The 14527-nt window shown below is 42.3% G+C and overlaps 1 protein-coding gene across 7 annotated transcripts in view; it reads left to right on the top strand.

Moving 5' to 3' along the window:
• LOC101690113 (serine/threonine-protein phosphatase 4 regulatory subunit 1) overlaps positions 1 to 14527 on the top strand; it is an 81525-nt gene that overhangs the window by 21442 nt on the left and 45556 nt on the right. For 6 of the 7 annotated variants that reach the window (XM_045070620.1, XM_013060137.2, XM_004759922.3 and 3 more), the window contains one exon: positions 7530 to 7662. In XM_045070620.1, coding sequence (XP_044926555.1) covers positions 7530 to 7662 — 133 coding nt within the window. Of the gene's footprint in view, positions 1 to 937; positions 984 to 2628; positions 2632 to 7529; positions 7663 to 14527 lie in introns of those variants that run through there. The other variant, XM_004759923.3, reaches the window with a different exon arrangement.

Here is a 14527-nt window from a genome sequence, read left to right as displayed (position 1 = left end):
ACTTTTTTACCACCATTCAAGGGCAGATTGCACCATTCTGACCAATATGAATAGCCCAGCAATTTTAAGATACATTCCTGCATGCCTTTAAAATGAATTGAGACTTTACCTGAAGAACACACACGAGTCCCTGTGGTCTCATAAGTACTGTGCATTCTCTGGCTCTGAGTCGGAGTTCTCAAGGAGACTAAGATCTCAAGCTCACTTTATAAATACAGAATCAGAGCGAAGGACGTTAGGTACTCTTAAAAATTCTTTTAATCAGCGGTGCCAGCAACTTGTCAGGTATTTTCATTCTAGCCTTTGTAAGGTGGGCTTGGGAGAATAGAAGAATAGCCAGCCTTCTTCCAGCTTTCCTCCGGCCCTCCCATCTGTCCTCTCTTCCTCTCTCCCTCCTTCCGCTCTTCCTTTTTTCTTTTTCCTTTCTTTCACCTGTACTAAAGTATAATTTATATGTAATAATAGTCACTGAAGGGCAGTTTGTTAAAATGAGTCTTAACAAGTATGTTCTCTTGTGTGACTACAACCACACAACCACAACCAGGAAATGAAACATTTCCTGCACCTACCGGAAGTCCTGTCTTGACCATTTGCCATCAGACCTTTCCCACTCCGATCTAGACAACCACCGAACTGCTGAATATTAGTATGTTTTTATCTTTTCTAGAATTTCATGTTGCCAGAATTATGCAGAATGAAATCTTATGTGTCCAGCTTCTTTCAGGTGATACAGTGCTCTTGAGGGGCCTCTGTATGGTTGCATATTAGTAGCTCATTCCCTTTTATTATTGAGAAGTATTCCTTTGTATGGATAGGCTACAATTTGTTTAGCTGCTTAGTTGATAGATATTTTGATTATTTCCAGTTTTTGGCTATTTATGAATAAAGCTGCTATGAACACACAAACACAAGTCTTAGTATAAACACACATATTTTCACTTCTCTTCTTTAAATGCCTAGGAGTGGGATTGCTGGCTTAGATGGTAAGTGTATATTTATTTTTTTTAAGTAACTGCCAAACCATTTTAGGAGCTGTACCATGTTGCATTTTTACCAGCAGCATATGAGAGATCTAGTTGCTCCTTGCCAACACATTTAATAGAGTCAGTTTAAAAAATTTTCTTAGCCTTCCTAGTGGGTGGGTAGTATTATCTCACTGTGGTTTTAATTGACATTTCCCTGATAACTAATGATGACTGATGATGTTGAACATCTTTCCTTGTGCTTAGCTGTCATTTGTGTATCTTCTGTGATGACATATCTATTCAAGTTTTTGTTTTCCTATTTTAAATATTGAACTCTAAGAGTTCTTTCTGTATTTTGGATATCAGATGTGTTTTATAAGTATTTTCTTCCAGTCTATGGCTTGGTATTCCGTTTCCTTTTTTTTTTTAGGTTTTATTTTTAAGTAATCTCTACACCGAACATGGGGCTCAAACCCACAACCCCGAGAGCAAGAGCCACACACCCCAATTGGTGTTCTGTTTCCTACCAATGTCTTTTGAAGAGTGAAAGTTCTCCGTTTTGTTCAAGTTGAATTCATGCGTATTTCCCATGCTTTTTGTACCCCATCTAAGAAATCTTTGCCTAACTAAAGAACACAAAAGATTTTTCTCCTATGTTTTCTTCTAGAAGTTTTATCATTTTATGGTTTTTATGTCTATTATCTATTTTGAGTTAATTAAGGACAAAGGACACTTCCCCTCACCTTTGTATTCAGTTATTCTAGCTCTATTTGCTGAATTAAATTACCTTGGCACCTTTGTGAAAAATGCATTGGGTTTAGATTTGTGGATCTATTTGAAGATTTTATTATTTATTTATTTGAGGTGGGATGGGGGGAGGAGTGGAGGGGGAAGGAGAGAGAGGGGGAAAGAATCTCAGGCAGACTCCGTGCTGAGTGCAGAGCCCAGCTTGGGGCTTGATCTCATGACTCTGAGATCAAGAGTCAGATGCTCAACTGACTCAGCACCCAGGCACCCTAGCAGTCAGACACTTTTACTTCCTTTTTTAAAAATTGTTAAAATCTTATTTGTTTTATTTTTAAAAATATTTTATTTATTTATTTGTCAGAGAGAAATCACAAGTAGGCAGAGGGCAGGCCGAGAGAGGGAGAGAGAGAGAAAGAGAGAGAGAAGCAGGCTCCCTGCTGAGAGCCCCATGCGGGTCCATGACCTGAGCCGAAGGCTTAGGCTTTAACCCACCCAGGCGCCCCATCAGTCAGGCATTTTTTAAAGAGATTTTATAAAATGAGAAAAAAGTTGTCGTTTATATGGACCATTCCTGAGCCTCTTCTTTTATTCGAGTAGTTTCAGGTTTCTGTCTGGGCATCATTTTCTCCTGCTTATGGAACTTCCTTTTACATTTCTCATAGTACATGTGTGCTGGCAGTGAATTCTTTCCGCTTTTGTTTGTTTGAATAAGCCTATTTCCCTTTACAATTGAAAAAGATTTCTTCATGTAAAGAATGCTGATTAGTGTTTTTTCTTGCAGCACTCTGAAAATATCATCATCTTCCTTAATGATTTTGACATGAAGTCTATTATTAATATCTTTTTAAAATGTAATGTGTTTTTTTCCCTGACCACTTTTTAAATTTTTTTCTTGATCACTGATTTTTAGCAATAGATTGTGTTGTACTTCAATGTGATATTTCATTATGTGTATTCTGCTTGGGGTTTGTTGAGTTTCTGGAATCTGTAGGCTTATAGTTTAGGTCAAATTTAAAAATGTTTAGCTCTTCTTCTAAAATTTTTGATGCTTTCTCCATCTCTCTTTTTGCCCTCTGCTTTTCTTCTGGGACTCGAGTTCTATGTATGTTATGGTGCTTGATAATGTCTCCAAAATAACTGATGCTCTATTCTATTTTTTTTCCTGTTTGTGCTTCATTTTAGATAGTTTCTATTGCTGTACCTTCAAGTTCTTTGATTTATTTCAGTTCTCTAATCTGTCATTTCTTTTAGTTTATGTTTTGATTCAGTTGTTATGTTTTTCATCTCTTGAATTAACATTTGGGTCTTTTTTATGTTTCCATTTCTTTCATCAACATACCCATGCATTTCTGGAACATATGGAGGTTTTTTTTTTTTTTTTGATTGATTCACTTATTAAAGAGTGTGCACGTGTGTGTGTGCATCCTTGTAGGAGTGTGGGTGGGAAGGGGCAGGAAAGAGGGAGAGAGAAAATCTTAAGCAGACTCCATCCTGAGCATGGAGCCCAGTGTGGGGTTTGATCTCACCACCCCGAGATGATGCCCTGAGCCGACACCAAGAGTTAGATGCTTAACTGACTGAGCTACCCGGGCACCCCGTAATTGTTGTTAAAGATCATTTTCTATTCCATCATCACTGATATTTTGGGGACTTGCTCAGTTTATTCATTTTTCCTGATTATGGTCATATTATTTTGCTGCTTTTCATGCATGGTAATATTTGATTGGATGCCAGACATTAAGAATTTTGGGGGTGTTAGATTTCACAGTACAAATTGTCTAAATCTGCTAATGTTGGATCTTATTATGGTATCTAGTTAACTTTTTTAGATTGGACTGGATTCTGGTGAGGCTTGATGTTAGCTCCATCGGGGGGTCTAGAGCAGGCTTTAGTCTAGGCTCATTTAGCCACTACTACAACAGTGCTGTGTGTCACAGGTAGGTACAGACGGCTGCCCCATGCACGTGAGTGCCGGGAAGGACCTGCTGGCTCCTTTCATGTGGTTCCTCCCCAGTCTCTGTCGTGTCTTCTCGTGTGTGCACTGATCGGGACTCGCTGGAAGCTTCCGGGGGCCACTCTGTCGGCGTGTGCTGCTCCCTCCTTTGCAGACGCCAAGGATGTTGGCCCCCTTGCACTTCTGCTCTGGAACTCCAGAATCTCTCTGGGTGGTCGGAGGTGGCTGTCTCTGGGCCCCTTGTTTGTGTCCCTTTTCTGAGGGCCCTCGTCTGTGCTGCCTATTGTCTAGTGCCTGAAAACTTGTTTTATGGATGGTTTTCTGGTCTTCTAGATGTGTAAAATGTGAGGGTCTGTTACCATGTCGGCTGGAAGCTGAAGTCTTTTGCCTTCTTCAGTTGCTCCAAGACCGTAGCCCTTCCCTTTGGGTGTGGTGTTCTTTGATTCCTTCAGCCTTCATCTTAGTAGACTTTCCTGCATGTTGGAAAGAGCACTGCCTGGATCGCAGAACACTTGGGTGCTAAGAATCCTGGGTCTGCTGCTGTCTTTGGGGACACGTCTGTTTAGCCGTCCACAAAATAAGGGAATGTGTCAAGGCTCCTTCTTTATAATTCTGTATTATAGCAGTCTTTTTCTTTGATTTTTTAAAAAAGATTTTATTTATTTATTTGACGGACATGGGAGACACAAGCAGGGGGAGTGGAAGAGGGAGAAGCAGGCTCCCCACTGAGCAGAGAGCCTGATGTGGGGCTTGATCCCAGGACCCCAGGATCATGACCTGAGCTGAAGGCAGACACTTAACAACTGAGCCACCCAGACACTCTGGTATTTGTTTTCATTCAAGTTTCTTTTGGTGGCGTCTTTCCTCATTTTGCTACTTTTTTTTTTTTTTTAAAGATTTTATTCATTTATTTGACAGAGAGAGATCACAAGTAGGCAGAGAGAGGAAGGGAAGCAGGTTCCCCACCGAGCAGAGAGGCTGATGTGGGGCTCCATCCCAGGACCCTGGGATCATGACCTGAGCCGAAAGCAAAGGCTTTAACCCACTGAGTCACCCAGGTGCCCCTCGTTTTGCTACTTTTTATGGAGCACCTACTGCTTGGCAGGTCCTACACTGGGCACGCGAGGGTAACAGTGCCTTCACGGAGCTCCCAGAGCCACTGGGAGACACGCACGAAACAGTCACAAACCCGTTGCCGCTGCTTTTGTGGGGATCGTTAGGACAGAAGGGCCCACAGCTCTGGGAGAGGCTGTAACAGGAGAGCGGCCTCCTCTTTAGGGCAGGGGCAGGGGTAGGGGTGGTAAGATGTGAGCGTGTCCCAGGCAGTGGCAGGGACATGTAGAAGATCATTGAGATGAAGGATTTTGGTGAATTTGAAGAACTAAGGGAAGGTCACCGTGCCTGCAACTCAGATGGGCAGGGGGCGGGCTTTCTTTGAAAATGAGAATGCAGGTTTCCTCTGGCGACACAGCGTGGGGGTGTCTCGAGTCTGGCTGTTGGAGTTGAGGTTCTGACCTGTTCCTCTCTAGCCCTGTGGCCCCTGGCAGCTTTCTCAGATTCTGTCAGCCTCAGCTCTTTCACCAGAAACACGGGGACGATGTGGTTGTTGACAGAATGTCATGAACCGCTGCTGTACACAGAGCTTTGAGCACAGTTCCCGGAAGTGACCGATGAACATTAGTTATTACCAGTGTCGTAATACCGGTGGTTTATGGCTCTTATTTCCGTGTACACAGTTAGTATAATGTTTTATAGTTAGCATAGTAGACTCATCAATATTCTCTATTAACAGTTATTCTTTTGTGAAACTAATTGCAAAGTTCTTTAGTTCTCCGGCAGGTTTTTTGAAGAATGCCTGCATATTTTTTGTTACTTTAAAACAGCAGTTCTTAACCCATGAGTACACAGGTGGACCTCGGAGGATCTTTTGAAACCCCAGATTCTTTTTTTTTTTTTAAAGATTTTATTTATTTATTTGGCAGAGAGAGATCACAAGTAGGCAGAGAGAGAGAGAGAGAAAGGGAAGCAGGCTCTCCGCTGAGCAGAGAGCCCGATGTGGGACTCGATTCCAGGTCCCTGAGATCATGACCTGAGCCGAAGGCAGCGGCTTAACCCACTGAGCCACCCAGGTGCAGTTTTGAGTATGCCTATCTGTGGCCATCGTCAGGTTCCAAAATTATCTGTGATTCCCAAAAGTTTAGCAAACTGCTTTATTTTTTTTAAAGATTTTATTTATTTATTTATTTATTTGAGAGAGAGAGAGAGAACATAAGTAGTGGGGGGGCAGAAGGAGAGGGAGAGGACTAAGCAGACTCTTTGCTGAGAGGGGAGTCCGACGTGAGGCTTGATCCCAGGACCCTGAGATCATGACCTGAGCCAAAGGGAGACACTTAACTGACTGAGCCACCCAGGCACCCTGTGAACTCTGCTTTAAACTTAATGTTTTAAAGTCCACTGCAGGCTAGGTCCACACTGTTTGTAAATATCTGTGGGATGGAGGCTGCGTGTTTTTCCTGGGCCCTGAAATGCACCGAAAATAGCTCATACAAAGTGACTGTGGTTAGTGGGACTTGGCTGTGACTCAGTGGGGACCCATTCCTCCCTGGCAAGGATCCTGTAGAAATGATGTATTTGATTGCATCACACATCTATTTTCTACAAATGTATACTTCTTTATTAAAATTCTCTGGGTAACTGTTACACAGTGTAAATTTTTAATAAGCTCTAATTACTAGCATAGAAGAATTTGTGGAGAAAAAAAATGTGGTTAGTGTTTCAAAGTAAATACCTCGGCACAAACGTGTCATTTCTTATTTTAAACTCTTATCAGTTACTGCCTAAATTAACAGTTTTTTTTCTCTGCCAGGTGGGAATCCTCTGCTTTTTTTGCATGACTAGTGCCCCTTACCCAGTTATTTCAGTGCAGGTGGTAGTAGGGAAGCATTTATGCCCCTGGAGCATGGGTGGGTAAAGGGTGGTGGCCACGGTCAAGGTTGGACAGATTATGAGTGAGGGGATAAATCCTGCAGGTCTTGACATGCCCAGACTCCCTTGTTTCAGCGTTCTGATGGAGCATTCTGTATCATCCCTGATGAGAGAACATGGGAGTGTAGACAGGTTAAATCACTTACTGTGGTCACACAGCCAGTAAGTTGTGGTTGGGGGAGTCATTGTAGGGATGTTTGACTCCAGTGCCCATGAGCTCAGCCATGCCACTCCACTGCACTGGAGGGAGGGTCTTCCTGCCCTCAGCTGGGGGTGAGGGGAGGAGCAGGCTTCGGGGTGCTATGTCCAGTATGACCACAGGCTCATTTTTGGCCAGAGTGGGGAGTTGGAGGAAGCTGTTGGACATGCACGTTGCGGGGGGGAGGTAGGTCTGGTCGGGTGTTCTCCTGTGGTTTGATGGGCGTCAACATCACATGTTCAGGAAGCTACATGACCAGCACATTCAGGTCAAGACAAAATAAGGGATCGACTTTCTAGCATATTCTTGCTTATGAGGCCAGACTCCTGTTTTGCTTTTGACCGTTTTACACCTGTTTGCATAGCACATCATGGAGGTTTCTCGTAGGGTCCTGACTTCCCTGGTAGAGGAGAGGTTCCGGACTATCCATGTTGACCCGAGGTGACTCACGCCAGATTGGTGGCACTGAAAGGACACTTAGGTTTTCTTTATGACTCTGGTCTTGTCATCCTTCTCTTGGGTTCTAAACCTACCCACTTCATTGTCGATGAGTTGTCAAGTTTGGGGACCCAGAGGCTCCCACGGGACAGGGCCATGAGGGTAGAAATCATGCTGTGAGGGCCTGCCCTTGGCTCAATTGTGACCTGATGAATGTGGTTTTTCCCCTCTTCCCCTTTAGATGGATTTGAAGACTATGGCCCAGATCGTGACAGCATGAGGGTAACGGCCTTTCTGGACATCCCAGGCCAGGAAAACCTGCCTCCACTCGCTCGCCTGGAGAAGTACGCTTTCAGTGAGAACATCTTCAACCGGTGAGCGCCTCACCCTTTCCCACCCTTACAGCCCTCTGCGGAGTCTGATTTAAGCTGACAGTGGTCGCCACTTCTCTGTGACAGCTTTGAGGACCCTTGTGGGTGAGGTGGAGTGGGGGCTGTTTCCAGGTGGCTGGGATTCTGTCTGAACGGCACCCTTTGATTAGGTTTTCCCATTACTCTTGTTACTGTCTTACTGATCACCTGGTGAGCCAGGAATAAAATGCTGATGAGAGTTAATGGGGTTTAAACAATTAGGATTGCTAACTGGGTGTCTTTCGCACGTGCTGTCCTCAGAAGAGGAAAATGTGTTGCCTAATTGACAAACCTTAGTCAGAGCATTGCTCATTCGTTCTGCTTCTCGACTGTCCTGTGCTCCGGGACTCCAGTGCAGCCATCCTGCTGTGTCGTGTTGTCACTCCTCATGGGGCTGGCAGGACTCTACTCTAGCCTCAGACCGTGCGTCTTCAACGGGTGACCTTGACTCTTCCGTCATGAAGAAAGCGGAAGCTAAGACATCTCTTTCCACTGACAGCCTGTCCCGACCCAAGTCTGAGGGCATTCTTCCCTCCTGCCTCAGAGAGGGAGGTGTGTCTCTTCTGGTCTCCATTCCTCTGTCAGATATGCCTTCTGTCTTCTGCCTTTTCCGTCTTGCCTGTGACGCACTCCCTTTCCATCCACCCACAGCCCTGGTGTGTTTCTTGTCCTGAACTGTCCTCCGGACTTGCCCGCTGCAGCCTTCCCTCGCATCTTTCCTTAAGTACACCATTCTATGAAAACTGGACGATGCTGGCTGAGTCTCTCCTCCGTATCTGCTTACTGTCTGTGTCTCTTGAACTGTACAAGGCTCACGGGCCCTGCTGCTGAGTGAGTCCGCTTACTGTGCCAGTGTTACAGAGCGGGAAATCACGGTGCTCTGAGTGGTGTCTTTTGATGAGCAGTTCTGAATTTAAATGTGGTTCATGGTTTCTCAACTTTTTCTTTTATGCTTAGTGCTTTCTTCTCATGTATAAGGAACGTTCTCTTCCCCTAAGACCATCAGGGTAGTTCCTTATGGGGCACCTGGCGCACTTAGTCGGTCAAGCATCTGGGTCTTGATCTCAGCTCAGGTCTTGACCTCAGGGTCCTGAGTTCAAACTCCGATTGGGCTCCATGCTGGGCATGAGCCTACCTAAAAAGAAAAGGGAAAAAAGGTATTTCCTTATATTGTCTTCTTGAAGTTTTATTGTTTGACCTTTCACATTTGGATCTGCAGTCCCCCTGGAATTGCTTTCTTTGTGTATGATGTGAGGTAGGGGTCAAGTTTCATTTCCTTCCATGTGTTATGCACTTGACCCAGTGCAATTTATTGAAAATACTACCTTTTATCTGTGCTCTGCTTTACCACCCGTGGTCTTAAAGCAAGTGTCCATATCTGGACATCCTAGTCTGCTTCCTGGGTCTGCCTATCTGTCGTTGTGCCTGGACCACCCTGTCCTCATTACTGTAACTTTATCGTCAAAATCTAGGAATCGGATAGAGTGAGTCCTCCCACTTTGTTGTTCTTCAAGATAATCTTGGCTGTTCTTGACTCTGCATTTCGAAATGCATTTTAGTACCAGTTCTTCAATTTTGGGGGGGAAAAAACCTGCTGGATTTTCATTGGAATCGCATTGCGTCTATAAATCAATTTGTAAAGTGTTGACAGACATCTTTACAATATTTAGTTTTCTAAGCCTTCCATTTCTTAAAAGATTTGCTTTAATTTCTCGGGGTCTGTGTGTGTGTGTTTCCTGTTGTAGAGATTTTCTGTACCTTTTTCAATTTAGCTTTAGGTATTTGATCTTCCACATGAATGTAAATGGTACCATTTTTTAAGAATTTAAATTCTATTTGCTGCTGATAATGTGAAAATGGAATTGATTTTTATATTTTGACTTTGTCTCCATTGATTATACTGAGTTCACTTATTAATTTTAATAACTTCCCTGGTTCTTGGGTTTTCTGCGTACTGTATGATGTTGTGTTTTGATTTCTTCTTTTCCTATCATGTTTTACATTTTTAGTAGCTACATCTTACCAGCTTAGGAAGAGTTATATTTCAAACTTGTTAAGAGATTATTTTTATATCTTTTTAATTAAAGTTTTTAATGTTTTCAAAGATTTCATTTATTCATTTGAGAGAGAGGGAGTGAGAGAGTATGCATAAGCAAGGGCAGGGGCAGAGGGCCTAGCAGCAGATGCGGGGCTTGATCCCCGGACCCGAGATGTGACCTTAGCTGAAGGCAGATGCTTACCTGACGGAGCCACCCAGGTGCCCCTTAATTTAAAACAATTTAAAAAATTTTTGAGTAATCTCTATGTCCAGAGTGGGGCTTGAACTCACAACCCCGAGATCCAGGGACTCATGCTCTATCAACTTAGCCAGTCAGGGGCCCCCTTTTTAAACTTTTAAAATAACTTCACACTTAAAAGTTTCAAGAGTAGTAGAATTCCTGTCCGTTTTTTACTCAGATTCAGCCGTTGTCAACCTTTTGCCATGTTCGAATTAACATTTACTCTCTCTCTATTTTCACATTTTTTTCTGAGCCATTTGAGAGTAAGTGTAGCTATCACGTTGCTTTCTCTGTGGTGACTCTCGTGTGCGTTTGTCTAACGGGGACATTGCCTTTTGCTTATAGACTCACAGTATAGTGCTCAGAGTCCGGAAATTGAACTTTGATTCAATACTGTTACCTAATATCTAGAATTTTAATAAAGATTTTATTTATTCCATTTGATAGCACGAGAGAGCATGTGAGTCGGGGGAGGGGCAAAGGGCAAGATTCCGAAGCTGACCCTGCACTGAGTGTGGAGCCCGATGCTGAGCTTGATCCCAGGACCCGGAGATTGTGACCTGAGCTGAAGCCAAGAGTCAGATGCTTTACTGACTGAGCCACCCAGGGGCCCTTTAAAGGGGCCCTTTAATCAGATTGTCCCTCGGTCTCAAGAGTTCCTCTAAGTCAGGGTTTTTGTTTGGTTGGTTGGTTTTCAGGTGCAGAATTAACCCAGCATCATGGGCTGCATTTGATGGTCATGTTTCTTTAGGCTCATTCAGTCTCTAACAGTTTCTTAGCCTTTCTTTGCCTCTCATGATGTTCTTGACAGTTTTGAAGGGCACAGGTGATTTATTACCTAGGATAAACTAAGAGTTTTTAAAAATCCTCAACGAGGTCTAAATTTTATATAATGCTTCTTTTACATCTCTTGGGATTATTAGATGCCTTTTCTCCTTTACTGTCTCTTTTTTTCAACTTTAAAACTTTTAAAAAGTTATAAAATATGCCCCGTACAGATAACTGGATGTAGCGTGTAAGGAGGGTTGTTTTGTTTCGTTTCGTTTTCAGATTTTATGTATGTATTTGTCAGAGTGAGAGAGCGCACGCAGGGGAACAGTAGAAGGAGAGGGAGAAGCAGGCGCCCTGCTGAGCGGGGAGCCTGATCCCAGGACCCTGGGATCATGACCTGAGCTGAAGTCAGAGGCTTAGCCATCTGTGCCACTCTGGCGTGCCAGGTGTAAGCAGTTTTTGTGAGGCAGTTGCCCACGCAGCCGCTACTGAGGCCATTCTGGACGTGTGCCCTCCCCACCCTCCCGACCACCACTCCCTCCCTGCCTCGTGGCGACTGCCGTTGCATGCTGATGTTCATCACCTCCTTAATTGTGTTTCTGGTCTTAGCACCTAAGGATCTACTTCCAGACAGAATAAGTTAATACTATTAAGTTCGAGTTTCTGAACTCGAACTATGTGAAACCTTATGGGGTATGTTACTTTGTGGTTTTCCATGTAGTTTTGAGTTTGTTCATTTTGTAACAGTGTTGTTTGAATATACTGACGTTTTCTCTGTTGGAGTAACTCACGTTTTCTCACTCTTATTAAAAACTCTGCTATGAACAATTCAGTATATATATCTGGGCACACATCAGTCCACATGTCTGCCAGGCACGTAGCCAGGTGAGCCTTCCTGCGTGATGAGACATGCTTGTCTTCTACTTCAGGAGACAGTGCCAGTTTCCAAAGTGATCGCACTGGTGCACACTGGTGCACTCCCACCTTTCCCCAACATTTTATCTGCCAATTGGTATTGTCAGATTTTAAGATACTAGCCAGTCTGGTTGTGTGGTAGTGTATGTAACGGTACTGCTTTGTGATTTTAATTCACATCTTTATGAATTTGAACACCTTCTCATATGTTTGTTGGGCATCTGTATTTCTTTGTTTCTTTTTTATTTTTTAAGATTTTATTTATTTATTTGACAGAGAGAAATATCACAAGTAGGCAAAGAGAGGGGGAAGCAGACTCCCTGTTGAGCAGAGAGCCCGATGTGGGGCTTGATCCCAGGACCCTGAGATCATGACCTGAGCTGAAGGCAGAGGCTTAACCCACTGAGCTACCCTGGCATCTGTATTTCTTCTTTGTATTTCCTTTTTTTCTTTTTTTTGTGAAGTGCCCATTTAAATCTTTCTTTGGTATGGGAAAGTTGGATTCTTTTTTTATTATTGACTTGTAGGAACTCTTTGTATATTCTGGCTTTCAAACCTTGGTGAATTACGTATGGCAAACATCTTCCTTCGTCCTGTGGCCTGTGTTTCATCTCTCTTTACAGTGTTCTTTGGTGACCGGAAGCTGTTCATTTTGATGTAAATATATCAACATTTTACTTTATCCTTTGTGCACTTTGGAACTTCTTTAAAATGTCTTCCTCTACCTCAAGATCATAAGTATACTGTTTTATATTGCTTTAAAAGCTTTATCTTTTTTTTGTTCTTTCACATTTAGGTCTATAATCCATCTGAAAGTAATTTTTGTTCATTGTAAGAAAGCAAGGGGTCCAGCTTCATTTTCTCAATTGTCACAATACCACTTATCTAAACTATGTCTTTTCCCCATTACTCTGGGGTACCACCTCTGTTCTAATCCAGCCTATAATACTCTTTGTCTGGACTGTCTCTTCTTCCAATATTCTGTCTCCCCCCTTAGCCACTACCACACTGTCTTGCTTACCTGAGTGAGCAAGATTTGCTCTCTGTTTTTCTTCTTTGATGTGATTTATTATTCTTGGTCCTTTGTATTTTCATATAAATTTTAAAATCTGTTCATCAGATTCTAATAAAACAAAACAAAACAACTATTAGGATTTTTAAAAACAGCCTCTTTCTTTCTTTCTTTCTTTCTTTCTGGGTTTTATTTCTTTGAGAGAGAGAGCCCTAGAGAGAGAACAAACACAAGGAGGGGGGAGCAGGAGAGGGAGAAGTAGGCTCCCCACTAAGCAGGGAACCCTACGTGGGGCTCCATCCCAGGATCCTGGGGATCCTGACCCTGAGCTGAAGGCCAACACTTAACCAGCTGAGCCACCCAGATGCTCCCGCCTATTCAGGATTTTGCTTGGGTTTGCACTGAATGAATAGGTTGGTTTGGAGAGTATTGCCCTCTTTACAATATTTAGACTTCCAATCCATAAACATGGTATATCTTTCTATTTGTGTAGGTTTTCTTTAATATCCCAGTAAAAGTTGGTCATTTTCTCTGTAGAAGTTTTGTGCTTTTTTGCTGGTGTATTTGAAAGCATATCCAAAACAGGATATCATTTTATCCAGCTAAAGACTTAAATCTGGGGCACCTGGGTGGCTCAGTGGGTTAAAGCCTCTGCCTTCGGCTCAGGTCATGACCCCCAGAGTCTTGGGATCGAGCCCCGCATCAGGCTCTCTGCTCAGCAGGGAGCCTGCTTCCTCCTCTCTCTCTGTCTGACTCTCTGCCTACTTGTGATCTCTGGCTGTCAAATAAATAAATAAAATCTTAAAAAAAAAAAAAAGACTTAAATCTAACTGCAGTATCGTTATCAGACTCAACCCAATTAATAATAATGCCTTCCAGTCTACCACTCTGTGTTAAATTTTCCCTAACTGCCTCAGATATGCCTTTTTTTGGTTGATTTGTTTGAATCATGATCCAAATAAGATCCACACATTTCATTAGGGATATGTGTCTCTTAAGTCTTTCTTCTTTTTGTTTATAGTTTTTTTTTCTTTTGATCTTAAATCTCTTTTAATCCCTAATTGATTCTTCCTCTCATCTTCTCTCTATATTGTCTGTTTGTTGAAGGGGTCACTAATATTGTAGAATTTTCTACACTCTGGACTCGGTGGCCATTATTCTCATGGCGTAATTTAACATAATCCTTTGTTCTTTGTATTTTCTGTAAACTGAAAGTTACACTCGGAGACTTGATTAGATTCTGCTTCAATTTTTTTTTTTTTTTAAACAATACTTCTTGTGTTGTTTTGTATGGTTCTCATCACAAAACATCAGGAAACAATGTCTGGGTCTCCCACTTTTGGAGGTGTTCATACTGAGCAGTGGGCGCAGGTGTTGGATTCTTTCATTATAAAAATTCCCCACCAGCCTTTCTTCTCATGACTTTAGTGGTCACAAATCATCATTGCTTACATCCGTTATGTCATTATGTTTTGGAAAATGGCAATTCTCTTTTTATTGTCTGTGCAATCTGTAGTATCGCCCCATTTTCTACTCTGTTATTGGTTATTGGTGTCTTTTCTTTTGTTTCCCCCTGAATAATTCTTACCAGAGGATTATCGAGTACATTAGTTCTGTTAAAGAGTCAAGTTTTGGCTTAGATATTCTCTGCTCTGTGTTTATTTTCTAGTTCAGTAATTTCTGCTCTTAATTTGTATTATTTCCTTTTTTTGATGGGAAATCAGTTGCATTCTTTTTCTTCTTGTGAGGTATGTTTAACTATTTTTTTGGCCTTTTAAAATCATCTGCATTTTATTTTTTAAATTTTTTAAAATTTTTTAAAAGATTTATTTATTTATTTATTTAGACAGAG

The sequence above is a fragment of the Mustela putorius genome, unplaced genomic scaffold (assembly GCF_011764305.1).
Source record: "Mustela putorius furo isolate JIRA1106 unplaced genomic scaffold, ASM1176430v1.1 tig00003972_pilon_pilon_pilon, whole genome shotgun sequence".
Classification (NCBI taxonomy): Eukaryota; Metazoa; Chordata; class Mammalia; order Carnivora; family Mustelidae; genus Mustela; species Mustela putorius.
This window is presented reverse-complemented; position numbering and strand designations above follow the sequence as displayed.